This window comes from Pristiophorus japonicus, chromosome 6, assembly GCF_044704955.1.
Source record: "Pristiophorus japonicus isolate sPriJap1 chromosome 6, sPriJap1.hap1, whole genome shotgun sequence".
NCBI lineage: Eukaryota > Metazoa > Chordata > Chondrichthyes > Pristiophoridae > Pristiophorus > Pristiophorus japonicus.
In genome coordinates, this window is record NC_091982.1 from 161719251 (window position 1) to 161736750 (window position 17500).

At 44.1% G+C, this 17500-nt stretch overlaps 1 protein-coding gene across 4 annotated transcripts in view; it reads left to right on the forward strand.

Annotated features, from left to right (window-relative positions):
- The first annotated feature begins 255 nt into the window (after positions 1 to 255).
- Positions 256 to 17500, forward strand: part of plekhb2 (pleckstrin homology domain containing, family B (evectins) member 2) — a 43530-nt gene continuing 26285 nt past the window's right edge. Inside the window, exons 1-7 of one of the 4 annotated variants that reach the window (XR_011593634.1) lie at positions 286 to 328; positions 2496 to 2596; positions 4943 to 4999; positions 8430 to 8582; positions 10056 to 10158; positions 11713 to 11752; positions 12655 to 12747. Coding sequence is in view for 3 of the 4 variants with exons in the window: in XM_070883355.1 (XP_070739456.1) it covers positions 2539 to 2596; positions 4943 to 4999; positions 8430 to 8582; positions 10056 to 10158; positions 11713 to 11752; positions 12655 to 12747 (504 nt within the window). In the remaining variant the exon portion in view is untranslated. Of the gene's footprint in view, positions 329 to 2495; positions 2597 to 4942; positions 5000 to 8429; positions 8583 to 10055; positions 10159 to 11712; positions 11753 to 12654; positions 12748 to 17500 lie in introns of all 4 variants that reach the window. The other 3 variants (XM_070883355.1, XM_070883354.1, XM_070883356.1) reach the window with 3 other exon arrangements.

Here is a 17500-nt window from a genome sequence, read left to right on the forward strand (position 1 = left end):
CCTTTGGGAGAAATGTGGTTCCGCTATAACCCCTTTCGGAGCCACACCAGGCCAGGGGCGGAGCGAGGCCTGTCCTCGGCCATAAACACTCCTGGCCCCGGCCATAAACACTCCTGGCCCGCCCCGCCCTTCCAGGAAGCGAGCCCCGCGGCGCATGTTGGGAGCTGTAGTCCCACCGTCGCTGACGGCAAGCGCGGAATCTGGCGGGCGGACTACAACTCCCACAGGGCACTGCGAGCCGCGGCTCCGGGAGGCGGCACCTGTCATAAGTCAGGCGTCAGACGTCGAATGTCGTGGTCGGCTTCACTGTGAGAGCGGGGAGTCTGGGGTGAGTGATGGGCAGGGGGCGAGGGATGGGACAGACAGACAGACAGACAGACGGGGCGGAGTAGAGTGAGGGGCAAGAGGTGAGTCAGGGGGTGGAGTGAGGGGCGAGGGATGGGACAGACAGAGGGCGGAGTGAGGGGCAGGGGGCGACAGACAGAAGGGGCGGAGTAAGGGGCAGGAGGTGAGTGAGTGAGGGGCAAGAGGTGAGTCAGGGGGTGGAGTGAGGGGCAGGAGGTGAGTGAGTGAGGGGCAAGAGGTGAGTCAGGGGGTGGAGTGAGGGGCAAGAGGTGAGTCAGGGGGTGGAATGAGGGGCAAGAGGTGAGTCGGAGTGGAGTGAGGGGCAGGGGTGAGTGAGGGGCAGGGGTGAGTGAGAGACAGGGGTTGAGTGAGGACAGGGGTTGAGATGCTCACAGCTGAGTGAGGTGAAGGTCAAGGGATGTTGGGGCACACGTGCCTGCGGGTGTGTGAGGGGCAGGGATTGGGGTTGGATCACCAGGCCTGGGGCAGAGTGAATCTTTCAGCCAGGTCAACATAGTTACCTGGAATTGGGTTTTGCAGCTTTGGCACATAGGCTCTAGGCTTGCCAAAGGGTGGGACCATGGCTTGAGGTTTTTTTTTGAGATTTTCTAGTGATGTTTCCAATATTTTTTTTCCATCTGCACCAATAAGAGGAGATGGGGCAAGATTGGTATATTTTGCTATGCAGACAGCCAACTCAAAGAAACAGGCTTCACTTCTTACACCTGCTAACTGATCCTTTTTTGGATTTACATTTTCTGTGTTTGTTTAAAAATGGTCCAGAACAGGCTCCAGGGACTGAATGGTTTACTCTCCTATATGTTCCTAAAATACTGGCACGGGCTCGATGGGCCTTTTAATATGATGCAAGCAGAAGGAATAAGGCGTTTGTTTGTCTCTTAGTGTGTGGCAGTTGTGAACTGTGACAATGCCATGTGACTTCATACTTTTTCTCCCTGAAACAAGTAAATCTAATTTTACCACCTTTTCTTCTTCACCGCCCCCCCCCCCCCCAAAAAAAAAGTAAATTCAATGTCTAGTGTTTGCCCCTTGTACCACATATTGATGCAGTTGTACAAAAGATGTTTTGTATTTCATGGAATTGATGTGATACGAATCAGACACTCATTGTGAGGAAGGAACAGTTCACAGTGATGTCACTGGGATCAGTTTGCAGTATGATTCCCGGAATGCATAATTGTCAGTCTGGTTTGAATTATTTCATGCATGGTATGAACATTGTGACCATTATTATTATTATTTGTGATGATTAAAGCAACTTGCACATGTTAATCTGGCTAATTGAGTGACGTAGTGGAGTAAGATGGAATACATTTTGATTTTGGGCACCTGGTATCAGCAGGAATCGCTCCTAGATCAAGTGTGATTCAGGCAGATACAGAGTCAAGCTCCCCATCCCCTGTCCCAAACGTGACATCCCCAACTTCAGGAAAGCAAGTACTTTATCACTTCTTACTGCATTCAGTTCCCAGAAATTCCTCACAATACAGTACTCAAAAACAATATATATACTGTTTAGTACAGTGTTACAACACCTGCTATTGTGACTTACTGGCACTGTATGTTAGTACAGATATGGTTTCAAACCTCAGCATTAGTTTGGACAGATCGAAGTGGAGTTGGAGCAAGTGTACCCTTACTGATGGTTGACTCCAAGCTGAATGCTTGCACTGAAAATTAGTTACATATTTTAAATATCAAAAAAAAATAAACCTAAGCAAGCTTGAAATTTCTAATCCAATACTCTCAAATTGAATATGGAGTCTTGGATTTGAATCAGATATACCCTGTACTGGGTCCACAGTGTCAAAATCCACTGATACAAAAAATAGGAGGTTTGGCAAACAGCAAGAAAGACTATAAAATACTTTAGGAGGATGTAGATTGTTGAGCAGATTGTGCAAACAGAAGCTGCATTTTGATGCAGAGAAACTGAGGTTAAAAAATATAATTGAAGTGTACACTCAGTGGGAAAGTGCTGAAGGCTTTTGATTTTCAGAGTCCTTTGAGGTCAGATATATCATTCTTTGAGGGTGCACGTATATAAAACCATAGGCATTTTGAGTTTTATAATTTGGGACATAAGTTTCAGCCTTGGCTCAGTGGTAGCAATCTTGCCTTTGTATCAGAAGGTTGTGGGTTCAAGCCCCACTCCAAAGACTTGAGCACATAATGCCTTTGCTCCGCAATACTGAGGAAGTCCTGCACTGTCGGAGGTGCCATCTTTCAGGTGAGACATTAAACCTCTTAAGTGGATGTAAAAGACCCCACTGTAATATTTGAATAAGAGTGTCCTGGCCAATATTTATTCCTCAATCGACATTACAAAAACAGATTATCTGGTCGTTATCACATTGCTGTTTTTGAGAGCTTGCTGTGTGCGAATTGGCTGCCACGTTTCCTATATTCCAACATTGACAACTTCATTGGCTGTAAAACTCACGGGAGCTCCTGAAATTTTGAAAGATGCTATATAAAGGCAAGTCGTTTACTTTTTAGCAAAGAGGTTAAGTTTGTATTCGGGCACAGTTAATCTCCAGTTAGAACACTCTGTGCAATTTTAGGATCCCCATTCACCAGGGTTGAGAAACTATTATGAGGAGAGACTTCAGATACTTTGGCACTTTCCACTGAACAGAAACAGCTAAGAGGAAACGTAATAGTTTTTTTAAATTTATGAAATGTTTGATAGAGTGAATAGGGAAAGACTAGTTCTTCTGATTTGAGGAACAAGTGAAAAAGGGTCACCAAGTTAAAATTGCCACGGAGATTGAAGAGAGAAGTTGGGGAAATGTATTTGTGCAGATGTTGTTGGAATAAGTAATGCTTTGCCATGGGGAATGTTTCAAGGCAGAAACCATCATATCTTTTATTGGAAAAGTGGATCAATATTTGAACCAGCTGATGAATCAGGATTCTGGGAAGAAAGCAAAGGGAGTGGGAATAGTTTAGAATAGTGTTGACATAATCTTTGAGCAGTAAAACTCTGTGGTTCTAACTTGATTGTTGTTTGGTTGAAGACAATTGTTGAATAAATACGCTTACCATTGGACAACTTCTATCTTTTTAAATAAGATTTTTCACTATTTTTGTTAATAGTCGAATGCTTCCCTAAAGCAACTGGTTTCATCTGTCTCCACCTCGGCTGGAGTGACTGACGTAATATTGGTCCAGATTGCAAGTGTTGGTTGTTGTCTCCGGCCCCAGTGTTATAATTACAATTCGAATCAGTTAAGTTGTACTACTGCTTTCAGTTTTATAAATAGATGAGAATCCCACATAGATCGCTCTGATGACCATTTTGCTTAAAAAGGATAATGCTCAACTTGGAAAATAGTTCTAAGCTAATTGTGGACAATTCTGGAAAAGTCCAACTAAATGCTAAACTTTGTTAAGCAGGGTCTGTGATGTGTGTGACTGCTATTTTCCCTTGTTTCAGAATGATGGGGCAGCAGTGTGTCTAGAGGCTTTCACTTCAGGCTTGTGACCAATACTAAATCACATTCAATGGTTGATCCCTAGGAGGGTGAAGTTAGTTAAAGAAGCTAGTAACTGAAGCCCAGACTTGAATCTGGGCCATCTGGAAGTGGAACTGTAGATGTGTTAATATGCAAATTCATGTAAACAAATGTCGAACTTTGGCCTTTTGTGACTTGATGTGCAATCAGCTTTTTTTTATTTGTAAGTGCATCTTCTGTCTTATTTCATTAGATCATTTTTCAATACAGGCAGAGGCCATTCAAGCCCATTGTGCTGAAAGAGTGGGCACAATAATGTGGTGATTATGGCACTGGACTCGTACCCTAGATGCTGAGTTCAAGTCTCACAGTAGCAAGGTGTACAATTGAATTCAGTAAAATCTGTTCATTTGTGGGTTGGCAGCGGACAGAAATGACCATGAAAGCACCCAACTGGTTCACTCGTGTCCATTCATCAGGGAAGGCAATGCGTCATCCCTACCAGGTCTGGCCTATATATAACTTTAGCCCCACACTACATAATTGATTCTTCATGCCTTCTGTCATGACCTGGCAAGCCACACAGTTGCAAAAATAATTGCTACAGAAGACAGCCAAGGAATAAATGCAGCCTTGCCTGCGTTTCCTGAGTCCCAACTAAAGGCCTCATTCCCATGCCATCAAACAATTTTCAATTAAGTTGGTTTCTTAAAGGCTTTGAAACAAAAGAAAATCCACGTACTGTCGTTATTGAATACACTTCATGGTTTAATTATACAGTCAATATGTGTGTGTTGGTCAGCATTGTCATAAGGGATCCAATTTGTTTTAAGTATATTTGCCCGAAGTAGGTGATGTCGCATAAAGTAAGTCGCACCTCTCTATTTTGTCATGCTCTCTCTCTTTGTACTGTGCACCTCCAGCATCTTGTGTTTTTTCTAACTTCCAGTATTTGCCACTTTTTAACTCCCCTATTGATTGACTCGATGAACCTACAAGTTATTGGTTTGTAGGAATGCATGCTTCTCCCTGCTGTATATTTTCACGTGCCTATTAAACAGTTAAATAACGACGTGGGGCTTTGTTTGTTCTCATTTTAAACCCTTTTCTTTCTGCAGATCATTTTGTGGTTGCAGGCATGGCCTATGTTAAGAGTGGATGGCTGCTTCGGCAGAGTGAGTTACACTTTCTGACCTGTATGATGTAAAGTGATGGTGATGTTTAACTGAAGAGCGTGACCTGTGATAGGAGTGATTGGGTGGGGAGAAATTTAAATCAGATTTAACTGGAACCATCATTCTGAACCAATGAATCGAAATTAGATGTTTAAAAGTTTAAATCTGTTGATTTGACGCTATTCAATACCTAACCATTTCTACAGGAAATTTTTCTTTGTTTCTTTCTCTCTCTCCCTCTAACATTAGACACTTGCACACTTGCGCTGGCACTGGGAGGCAGCACTAATTACAAACCTATGATATCCGAGTGCTGCCGCCTTCTCTCCTGGTGTGCCAACCTTTCCTATTGGGTTCATTGGAGGGCCATTAGAAAGCAACCTAGCTTTTTGTAATTGCCTCTCTTGGAACCTATGGAAAGTATCATTGGATATGAGATAATTATAGTTTGCCAGTGGCAGCTGTGTGATGTATCTGACGCTGGAGGCACACATATTATTATAAAGGCAATTATTATTCTGCACCAAGTAACTGTAGGAATGTCCCCTCATACAAACTTTCTAATGATCCAACAAGCTATTTGTATTTAGTGATGGTATCGTTTTATATTTTGTAATTGGTTTGCAAATTCGTTGCAAGAATGCTGGAGTAGGTGTATTTATTATATTAGTACTACATTCTTGAGAAGGGATATTCAAAAGCTATCCTACATAAGATCATAAGAAATAGTAGCAGGATTAGGCCATTGGTCCCTCGAGCCTGCTCCGCCATTTAATAAGATCATGGCTGATCTGAACTTGGGCTCAGCTCCACTTCGCTGCCCGCTCCCCATAACCCTTCACTCCCTTATCGCTCAAAAATCTGTCCATCTCCACATTAAGTATATTCAATGACCCAGCCTCCACAGCTCTCTGGGGCAGAGAATTCCACAGATTTATGATCCTCGGAGAAGAAATTTCTCATCATCTCCGTTCTAAATTGGCGACCCCTTATTCTTAAACTATATCCCTTAGTTCTAGATTCCTCCACGAGTGGAAACATTCTCAATGTTCCCTCAGCATCTTATACGTTTCGATAAGATCACCTAAACTCCAATGAGTATAGGCTCAACCTGCTCAACCTTTCTTCATAAGTCAAACCCTTCAACTCAGGAATCAATCGAGTGAACCATCTCTGAACTGCCTCCAATGCAAGTATATTAGGGCAGGGAAAATGGAGTACGAGAAGAAGCTTGCAGGGAACATTAAGACGGATTGCAAAAGTTTCTATAGATATGTAAAGAGAAAAAGGTTAGTAAAGACAAACGTAGGTCCCCTGCAGTCAGAATCAGGGGAAGTCATAACGGGGAACAAAGAAATGGCGGACCAATTGAACAAGTACTTTGGTTCGGTATTCACTGAGGAGGACACAAACAACCTTCCGGATATAAAAGGGGTCGGAGGGTCTAGTAAGGAGGAGGAACTGAGGGAAATCCTTATTAGTCGGGAAATTGTGTTGGGGAAATTGATGGGATTGAAGGCCGATAAATCCCCAGGGCCTGATGGACTGCATCCCAGAGTACTTAAGGAGGTGGCCTTGGAAATAGTGGATGCATTGACAGTCATTTTCCAACATTCCATTGACTCTGGATCAGTTCCTATGGAGTGGAGGGTAGCCAATGTAACCCCACTTTTTAAAAAAGGAGGGAGAGAGAAAACGGAATTATAGACCGGTCAGCCTGACATCGGTAGTGGGTAAAATGATGTAATCAATTATTAAGGATGTCATAGCAGTGCATTTGGAAAGAGATAATATGATAGGTCCAAGTCAGCATGGATTTGTGAAAGGGAAATCATGCTTGACAAATCTTCTGGAATTTTTTGAGGATGTTTCCAGTAGAGTGGACAAGGGAGAACCAATTGATGTGGTATATTTGGACTTTCAGAAGGCTTTCGACAAGGTCCCACACAAGAGATTAATGTGCAAAGTTAAAGCACATGGGATTGGGGGTAGTGTGCTGACATGGATTGAGAACTGGTTGTCAGACAGGAAGCAAAGAGTAGGAGTAAATGGGTACTTTTCAGAATGGCAGGCAGTGACTAGTGGGGTACCGCAAGGTTCTGTGCTGGGGCCCCAGCTGTTTACACTGTACATTAATGATTTAGACGAGGGGATTAAATGTAGTATCTCCAAATTTGCGGATGACACTAAGTTGGGTGGCAGTGTGAGCTGCGAGGAGGATGCTATGAGGCTGCAGAGCGACTTGGATAGGCTAGGTGAGTGGGCAAATGCATGGCAGATGAAGTATAATGTGGATAAATGTGAGGTTATCTACTTTGGTGGTAAAAACAGAGAGACAGACTATTATCTGAATGGTGACAGATTAGGAAAAGGGGAGGTGCAAAGAGACCTGGGTGTCATGGTACATCAGTCATTGAAGGTTGGCATGCAGGTACAGCAGGCGGTTAAGAAAGCAAATGGCATGTTGGCCTTCATAGCGAGGGGATTTGAGTACGGGGGCAGGGAGGTGTTGCTACAGTTGTACAGAGCCTTGGTGAGGCCACACCTGGAGTATTGTGTACAGTTTTGGTCTCCTAACCTGAGGAAGGACATTCTTGCTATTGAGGGAGTGCAGCGAAGGTTCACCAGACTGATTCCCGGGATGGCGGGACTGACCTATCAAAAAAGACTGGATCAACTGGGCTTGTATTCACTGGAGTTCAGAAGAATGAGAGGGGACCTCATAGAAACGTTTAAAATTCTGACGGGGTTAGACAGGTTAGATGCAGGAAGAATGTTCCCAATGTTGGGGAAGTCCAGAACCAGGGGACACAGTCTAAGGATAAGGGGGAAGCCATTTAGGACCGAGATGAGGAGGAATTTCTTCACCCAGAGAGTGGTGAACCTGTGGAATTCTCTACCACAGAAAGTTGTTGAGGCCAATTCACTAAATATATTCAAAAAGGAGTTAGATGAAGTCCTTACTACTAGGGGAATCAAGGGGTATGGTGAGAAAGCAGGAATGGGGTACTGAAGTTGCATGTTCAGCCATGAACTCATTGAATGGCGGTGCAGGCTAGAAGTGCCGAATGGCCTACTCCTGCACCTATTTTCTATGTTTCTATGTTTCTATCCCTCCTTAAATAAGGAGATCAAAACTACACGCAGTACTCTAGATGTGGCCTCACCAATACCCTGTACAGTTGTAGCAGGACTTCCCCGCTTTTATACACCATCCCCCTTGCAATAAAGGGGGATGGATAAATCCTCTCTTGTCTTTGATAAGTTGGTTTGGACCATTATTCTTGTGCTTAGGGTGGGGCCATCATTTTTAATGCTTGTTCAGTTTGCTCATGACCTGCTTCATGGCCATTTGTTCCTCAGTAAGCAGCTGTGCATTTTGCTGATAAGAAAAACTTCAACTTGAGTTATCATTTTTGGATTGTTTCAGGTACTATTTTAAAGCGATGGAAGAACAACTGGTTTGACCTGTGGTCCAACGGTCAGCTCCTGTACTATGATGATCAGTTGCGGGAAGACATGGAAGATAAGATCCATCTAAAAGTGGATTGTATTAATATCCGATCTGGATATGAGTGCAGAGGTACTGTGCTTTATACTGTGACTGATTTCTTGCTACTTCAGCATGCCGGAGGTATTAAGTCAGACCTATGCCAAAGTTGCATTTGCCATTAAATTTCCACTTTTATATAAAAAAAGGATGCGACTGCTACTAATAAACTGTAAGTGGACTGCGCATGTGTGCTGCCGATTCGTCACGGGAGCGGGTTTGTTTATTTAAAAAATAAATAATGCCATGAGAGAGCGGGCTCTGAGGAAAAATGCCGGGAGCGAGTGGGCTGCTTCAAAAATATTTTGTGAGGGTAAAGAAAGAAACTTTCGGTTCCAGACTAATGCGCAGTACACTTCTGCGCAGTTTCTGGTCATTGGCAGCAGTCATTCCATAATTTAAAAAAAATCTCCTTAAGAGATAAGTTTATTCAATACTTACCACCTATAGTTGTTTATGCCATGTATCTTTACATATAGCTCTGCATCTCCTTTGACTAACTTTTTGATTTGGTTGTCAACTGCACACAACTTCATCAAGATGTCATGCAATGTAACACAGCCTGTACAATGAGTGTGGCATATTTGCCACATGGTCCAACAGGGGTTTAGCTTCTGTGAAATTTTAAGTTGGTGCTCTTGTAAAGCCTACTTCCTGAGGGTGGATAACTTTGGGACTGGTCCAATTAGACACATGGAAGGAGGTTGTTTCACATTAAAAGCTTACGCTTTGGCTGATTTTAAGTTTAGCCTGAAAAACAGAATAAATAATGTCACCGATAAAAGTCGATTGGGACTGTATGGGCCCAAGTTTCCACAAGAAAAAAAACGGGCGCCCCTCCGAGCTGGGCGCCCGTTTTTCGCGCCTAAAAAAATCCTCGGTATTCTCCACCGACTTACAGGTCCTGTGGCACTCGGCGCAGTCAGCACGAGCTGTGGGGGGGCGGAGCCAGGTCCCTGCGCTGAAAACAGTGCCGGGACCTCTGCACATGCGCGCGACAGTCGGCACGCAAGTGCAGTAGCTCCAGGCACCGAACTGTGTGGGAGGGTTCTACAAAAATCTTCACTGGCTCCATTCTACTTTAGTTTGGAGTACATTTTCACTGTGGAAACTTTGAAATCAGGCGTCAGTGGCCGGACACGCCCCCTTTTGAAGAAAAAATTCTGTTCCAAAGTAGAACTGTTCAACCTGACTAGAACTGCAGAAAAAAAAATGTGGAGAATTGCGATTTCTAAAATAGTTCGTTCTCCACCAGTTGCTCCTAAAAATCAGGCGCGAATCATGTGGAAACTTGGGCCCTATATCCCCAGAGTTTTTGTTGTGCATTTTATACAGATTTGCAATGAAAACAGACTTCAAGCTGTAGTATAAACAGTTAAAGATGAATAGATACCAGGCAGGAAGAGCCTTGAGCCGCCCCCTGTAGCTTTAAGTGAAGCAGTTCAATTCCATTTACTTTTGTTCTGATTGTATGTTGGTTTTAGCTGTTATTTTTTCACAAATTAGATTTCCAGCCTCCAGAAGGAAAACCTAGAGATTGTTTACTCCAGATTGGGTGCAGGGATGGAAGAACTATCAATCTCTGCGCTGAAAGTGCTGATGACTGCTTGTAAGTTTCTTTTTACATTTCCTTCTGTTCTCAACATTTTTGTGAAAAGCTTTATTTGATTCTGGTATTGGAATCTCAAAAGCAAAATCTATTTTTCTGTCTCGTGTTCACTGTCTCTCTCTCTCTCTCTCCCTCTCTCTTGTAGCAATCTCGCCTCTGAGTCAGAAAGTTGTGGGTTCAAGTTCCAATCCAGAAATTTGAACACACAAATCTAGGCTGACTCTCCAGTGCAGTGCTGAGGTAATGCTGCACTGTCAGAAGTGCTGTCTTTCAGATGAGACATTAAACCAGGCCTCGTCCGTTCTCTCAGGTGAAAGTAGAGATCCAATGACACTTTCAAAGAAGAGTAGGGGAGTTATCCCCGGTACCTGGCCAATATTTATCCCTCAATCAACATCATTAAAACAGATTATCTGGTCATTGTCACATTGCTGTTTGTGGGAGCTTGCTATGTGCAAATTGGCTGCTGCATTTCCTACATCATCATCATAGGCAGCCCTCGAAACGAGGATGACTTGCTTCCACGCCAAAAAAGGATAAGTTCACAGGTGTTCCAATGAAGGACTTAAAATTCCAAGTCCTGAACTGCATCCTGAAGGGTGGAAGATGCCTGTGCATGGATTTTTTTAACGTGTGGTGGCAGTTGCACACCAGCCACCACACGGGCTTGACAGCTAGGCCTTGGTCCAGCGTGCTGCCCCTGGCCCCGAACTCGCGCCTCTCCTGGGCCCACCACAGTCTTTCGCCACTCCTTAGCCCCGACCTCGCTGCTCCTGCTATGTCTGCCCATGCTCCAAGCACCGACCTGGACCTTGATGACATCACTTTTTGCTGCGTTTCAGCTCGTGCTGCTCCCTGAAGTGGCATGTCTCCACGCTGCTCCCAGGCCGCTGCTCACTGCTCCTTTTATGGCTCCGACCTGCCGCTGGCGTTCTCGCGCAGGTCGGGGCCTCCACGCTTCCTACATTACAACAGTGACTACACTCCAAAAGTGCTTCATTAGCTGGCTGTAAAGCACTTTGGGAAGTCCAGTGGTTGTGAAAGGCAGTATATAAATGCAAGTTCTTTACTTTTTCTTTTTCTTTTCTCTCTTGCTGATCCCCTTCCCCTTCCCCTCCCTCCCTCCCTCCCTCCCTCCCTCCCTCCCTCCCTCCCTCCCAGAAGAGGGATATTGCAAATTGTGGGTGGGTGACTATTTTGTGACCAGGATTTCAATGGACTTTAACTTGAGCTTTTCTCCATAAGCTGTGCTTATTAGATTTTGTGGCTTTCAAGGGGGACAACTGAGCAGCAGAAGAATGCCTTGCGTTGACTGGTGTAACATTCCGGCCCTGTTATTAAACAGCACACTTTCTGGCTAAATTTGAGCTACGCCACGGGAGATACTCAAGTTAACTTGTGATTTAAAAAAAAATTTGACTATTATACGAATTAATCAGGGGTTTATTCAAATCAGATACTTGAATTTTAGTTTTGCAAGTGAGATAGAAGCTGATAGATTAGGTTCTGAATGTTCCTGAAGTGTGTTCATGCCTGTGTTCATTGTTTATGTAGGGCCTGGAAACTTGCTCTTCAAGACGCACGGACAAACTCGGTAAGTAGAAAATCATTCGGACTTGCGAAAATCTTTTGCCAATTTTGCTTTGGATAATGAAAACCTTTTGAGTAATAATATATGGAGAGCAACAAAGATTTTACCTGTTACGCAACAATACTCCTTAAACCTCTTTTTCAAAGAATTTAGCAGGGGAGCATTGCTTGTGTTGTACATAGGAATGTCGAAGAGTCGAGAAATACTTTTCTCGGTGAATTTTTACCCCTTTTTTGTTTTCCTCTTCTGCCTCCCACACCACTGGCTCCATCATCAATAGCCCTCCCCCCATTACCTTGGCCAAGTGCCTGCAATTCATGGGTGAGGCTAGATGGTGAGTGTCAGCCAGTTATTTCACCACGACAGCTGAACATGAGGCTGTCCTTTCCCAACATCCACACTTTGTAAGCAGGAACGCTGGGCTGTTTCCCCTCCCGAGCACCAAGACTCCGAAGTCAGTCGTAGCCTCAGCTGAGATAAAACAAAATGACATGAGTATTAAAATGAGCGAAACCTATTCTACAAAAGGGAGGTGCTAACACTGGTGTGTGTACGTGGGACTTGTTGGTCATTGAAGGTATGAGTAATTTTATATAGTAGCTCCAATATCTAATACAGCAACACCTCCATTGCATCGTGATCTTCAGGAGATTTGATTCGCCACTATTTGTGTACCATACATCTGTATGGGGTTCATACATGAAACATGCAGTACCTGATGATTGAATTGTCAGTGTCTGTGCGTATTATAGCAGCTGAGGGTTGCAGTTTTTCGGACGATCCTATAGAAGGTTATACATATCATCAGCCTATAGTTTTTTTATATACATTTTTTTAGTAGAATTTGTTGCAGTTTTTGACCTTTTTTAAGAATAAACCTTGTTTTAATATGTGTCTCATTACAGAATCTTGGTGTTGGTCATGAAATTCTCTTGGATGATGCTGTTTTCGGCTCTGCTCCCCCACCCTACACCGCTTATCCCACAGCGCCACCACAGGTAAATACAGCCACTGGACAAACTGATAACGCCCTTTGCATTGGATGCTTGCTCTGTTTCTCAGCCCAGTTCTTATTTGTTTGATGAAGGAGCGGGGTAGGGGTGGGCATTGATGGCCATTCCCCACCCCAGGGCAAGACTTTCCTTCCACTGGTTTTTTAGTTTTGTTCTCAGTGGTTGGGAATACCTTTGGCATTGCAGATGGGGAGTCGAGACCAAGTGCAGTATTCAGGTCAAGCAGGGTTACAGGGTAGGGAGGATAATTGCGCCCAGGCAGGGAATGGTGGCGGAAGGAGAGAGAAAAATTAGAGGGGTAGACATGGGGGAAGGTGAACTGGTGAGGTGAGCGCTGGGGGTAAATAGGAGGATGGGAAAGGTAGACGGGGGGTGGGGGGGTGGTTGGTAGAGGGTGAAACGGGGAGGCGACGATAGTCAGGGCGGTGGAAGGGAAGGGGAGGAAAGTCGGGGCGTCTACCTCAGCAGAGACAGATCTGCAATTTCGTCTATACGTGGGTAAGAGGGTGGTCAACCCTTGACCAGGGCAAACCTTTCCTTCCACCGGGACCTTGATTTTGTTCTCAGTGGGTGGGGGCTTATGCTTTGTCATCCTTTCCTCACCAACTTGCCTTTTGTTCTTGTCTGGGAGGAGGAAAGGGAGATCACCATCATTTGCTGGCTAGCACCAAGTTTGATCTACGGGTTGGGCTGGGGAGGAACAGGGATGTTACCTTTCCCACTCCCCCGACATCAAGTGGCTTGACAGTAATAGTAACTTTTATTTATATAGTGCCGATAATGTAGTAAAACATCCCAAGGCACTTACTTAAACCAGCCTCTTACCCAGTAGGGGAAGAAATGACCTTACTTTCTTCCTCTTGACCAACTTAGGTTTTGACCATAATATGGTAGAATTCTTTATTAAGATGGAGAGTGACAGTTAATTCAGAAACTAGGGTCCTGAACTTAAGGAAAGGTAACTTTGACGGTATGAGGTGTGAATTGGCCAGAATTGACTGGCAAATGATACTTAAAGGGTTGACGGTGGATAGGCAATGGCAAACATTTAAAGATCACATGGATGAACTTCAACAATTAATTGTACATCCCTGTCTGGTGTAAAAATAAAATGGGGAAGGTGGCTCAACTGTGGCTAACAAGGGAAATTAAGGATAGTGTTAAATCCAAGGAAGAGGCATATAAATTGGCCAGAAAAAGCAGCAAACCTGAGAACTGGGAAAAATTTAGAATTCGGCAGAGGAGGACAAAAGGTTTAATTAAGAGGGGGAAAATAGAGTACGAGAGGAAGCTTGCTGGGAACATAAAAACTGACTGCAAAAGCTTTTATAGATATGTGAAGAAAAAAAGATTAGTAAAGATAAACGTAGGTCCCTTGCAGTCGGATTCAGGCGAATTTATAAAGAAATGGCAGATCAATTGAACAAGTATTTTGGTTCTGTCTTCGCGAAGGAAGACACAAATAACCTTCCAGAAGTACTAGGGGACCGAGGATCTAGTGAGAAGGAGGAACTGAAGGATATCCTTATAAAGCGGGAAATTATAGGGAAATTGATGGGATTGAAGGCCGATAAATCCCCGGGGCCTGATAGTCTGCATCCCAGAGTACTTAAGGAAGTGGCCCTAGAAATAGTGGATGCACTGGTGATCATTTTCCAACAGTCTAACGACTCTGGATCAGTTCCTATGGACTGGAGGATAGCTAATGTAACAGCACTTTTTAAAAAGAGAGAGAGAGAGAGAGAAAACGGGTAATTATAGACCAGTTAGCCTGACATCAGTAGTGGGGAAAATGTTGGAATCAATCATTAAGGATAAAATAGCGGTGCATCTGGAAAGCAGTGACAGGATTTATGAAAGGGAAATCTTGCTTGACAAATCTTCTGGAATTTTTTGAGGATGTAACTAGTAGAGTGGACAAGGGAGAACCAGTGGATGTGGTGTATTTGGACTTTCAAAAGGCTTTTGACAAGGTCCCACACAAGAGATTGGTGTGCAAAATCAAAACACATGGTATTGGGGGTAATGTACTGACGTGGATAGAGAACTTGTTGGCAGGCAGGAAGCAAGCAGAGAGTCGGGATAAACGGGTCCTTTTCAGAATGGCAGACAGTGACTAGTGAAGTGCCGTGGGGCTCAGTGCTGGGTCCCCAGCTCTTTACAATATACATTAATGATTTAGATGAAGGAATTGAGTGTAATATCTCCAAGTTTGCGGGTGACACTAAACTGGGTGGCGGTGTGAGCTGTGAGGAGGACGCTAAGAGGCTGCAGGGTGACTTGGACAGGTAGGTGAGTTGGCAAATGCACAGCAGATGCAGTATAATGTGGATAAATGTGAGTTTATCCACTTTGGGGGCAAAAATACGAAAGCAGAATATTATCTGAATGGCGGCAGATTAGGAAAAGGGAAGGTGTAACAAGACCTGGGTGTCATGGTTCATGAGCCATTGAAAGTTGGCCAACAGGTACAGCAGGCGGCAAAGAAGGCAAATGGTATGCTGGCCTTCATAGCTAGGGGATTTGAGTATAGGAGCAGGGAGGTCTCACTGCAGTTGTACAGGGCCTTGGTGAGGCCTCACCTGGAATATTGTGTACAGTTTTGGTCTCCTAATCCTGAGGAAGGACGTTCTTGCTATTGAGGGAGTACAGCGAAGGTTCACCCGACTGATTCCAGGGATGGCTGGACTGACATATGAGGAGAGACTGGATCAACTGGGCCTTTATACACAGGAGTTTAGAAGGATGAGAGGGGATCTCATAGAAACATATAAGATTCTGACGGGACTGGACAAGTTAGATGCGGGAAGAATGTTCCCGTTGGGGAAGTCCAGAACCAGGGGACACAGTCTTTGGATAAAGGGTAGGCCATTTAGGACTGAGATGAGGAGAAATTTCTTCACTCGGAGAGTTGTTAACCTGTGGAATTCTCTGCCGCAGAGAGTTGTTGATGCCAGTTCATTGGATATATTCAAGAGGGAGTTAGATATGGCCCTTACGGCTCGGGGATCAAGGGGTATGGAGAGAAAGCAGGAAAGGGGTACTGAGGAAATGATCAGCCATGATCTTATTGAATGGCGGTGCAGGCTCGAGGGGCCGAATGGCCTACTCCTGCACCTATTTTCTATGTTTTTGCAGAGAGGGCAATTCGTTCCATTCAACGTGCTTTACTCTCCAGTCCCAATGTTGATCACCCCAGGGTGAGGCAGGCTTTTCTTCCATCCAGGGTCCATTGCTGCCTGTGGAGGGAGGGGTGGAAGGGTTCCTTATTCATCCTCCCTATTCCACACTGCCAAACTGGTCCCAGTAGGCTGGAATGTGCACTCATCATCCTTTCCTCACCAGATCTAATTTTCCTCGTTGAAAATCATGGAGAGAGGAATTGAGCAACCACTGACGCTGGGTGTGGATATTCCACACTATCCAGCGTAGTGGTGAGGAACTTGCCGCTTCATTGTGAGGATTGGCACTGCTGATTTGGGGAGCGATGCCTAGGGAATTTTCATTTTGGGTCAGATCAAGCAGCCCAGGGATGGATTCCCGGTCACTGGTTGAGTTTCGCCTCTGTTTCAGTTTGCTTGCAGGTTTCCTGAGACTCCATTCTGTGAGCCTACTCTCTGTAAAGCTTTATTCTGCACTGTCACCCAGTGGGTTGTTTGTGGAGCTGTGTGCCTAGACACCATGCTGAACATTGGACACTTTCAAAATGTTTTTTTTCTATTTGCCAATACGAAAAGCTATTTTTGAAGTTTCAACATTCACCTGTTACGCCTATAATAGTGCTGTAATAATGCATTTGTAATGTTGAAGCACCTGTCTAGTATCATCAGCTCCAAACCTTGCAATGGAACTGTATTTTGAGATGGAATGTTGTGGCCCAGTCAGCATTTTTAATATGGGATAGATGAATATCTTAAGGCGAGTTCTTATAACCTGAGTAGGGATATGTTTAGGTACATAGGCCTGGAATTTGTGGTCAGCCGCTGGCCCTGAAGTAAGCTTCGCACAAAGATCGCGCGATCTCTGAGTCGAGAAATTCAGGTTTTCCCACATGTAATTCAAATTAATGGAGTATCGTGTGAATCCCCAGTGCGAGCTACTGTGACGTTGACAGGCTGTCTAAACAGCCAATCAAAATGCAGAATTCTCACACAGCAGACAAGAAAGTGGGTAGGCTCTTAAAATTCTAACTTTTAAAAAATGTTAGCGAGTGCAAATCCAAGATTGGGGCTCTCAGATGGGGGAAAGGAACATTGGAAATAAAAATGAACAAACTTTTACAAAAAGTTAATTTTTTTTTAAAGTGTTTATTTTTTATTAAAATGGATAAATTTAACACTGCACAAAATTAAAATTAGTTTTTTAGGCCCACAACCTTTGCTTAGCAGTCAATACACTGTTAAAACTCCAGTTGCACCTAATCTCTGAGTGGGGAATTTAATCGTGTAATTACTGTGGAAGTGCCAAAGTTTTCATCAGTTACCCTGATTTGAGAGATTTCACTGATTGCCGGCTCTCTGGATCGGGGGCACAGCACAGCTGTGGAGGAGCAATGAACTTCAGCATTTCCACATTGGGCTGTGCATACTCCAAATCCTGAAGTTGTGGTTAGTTTCAAAGGCGATCACTGCCAGTTCGCCGCAAACACATTTATCCATTGATTCGTTGAGTTTTTTGCTTTGAATGATAGAATAGAATCATAGAAACTTACAGCACAGAAGGTTGCCATTCGGCCCGT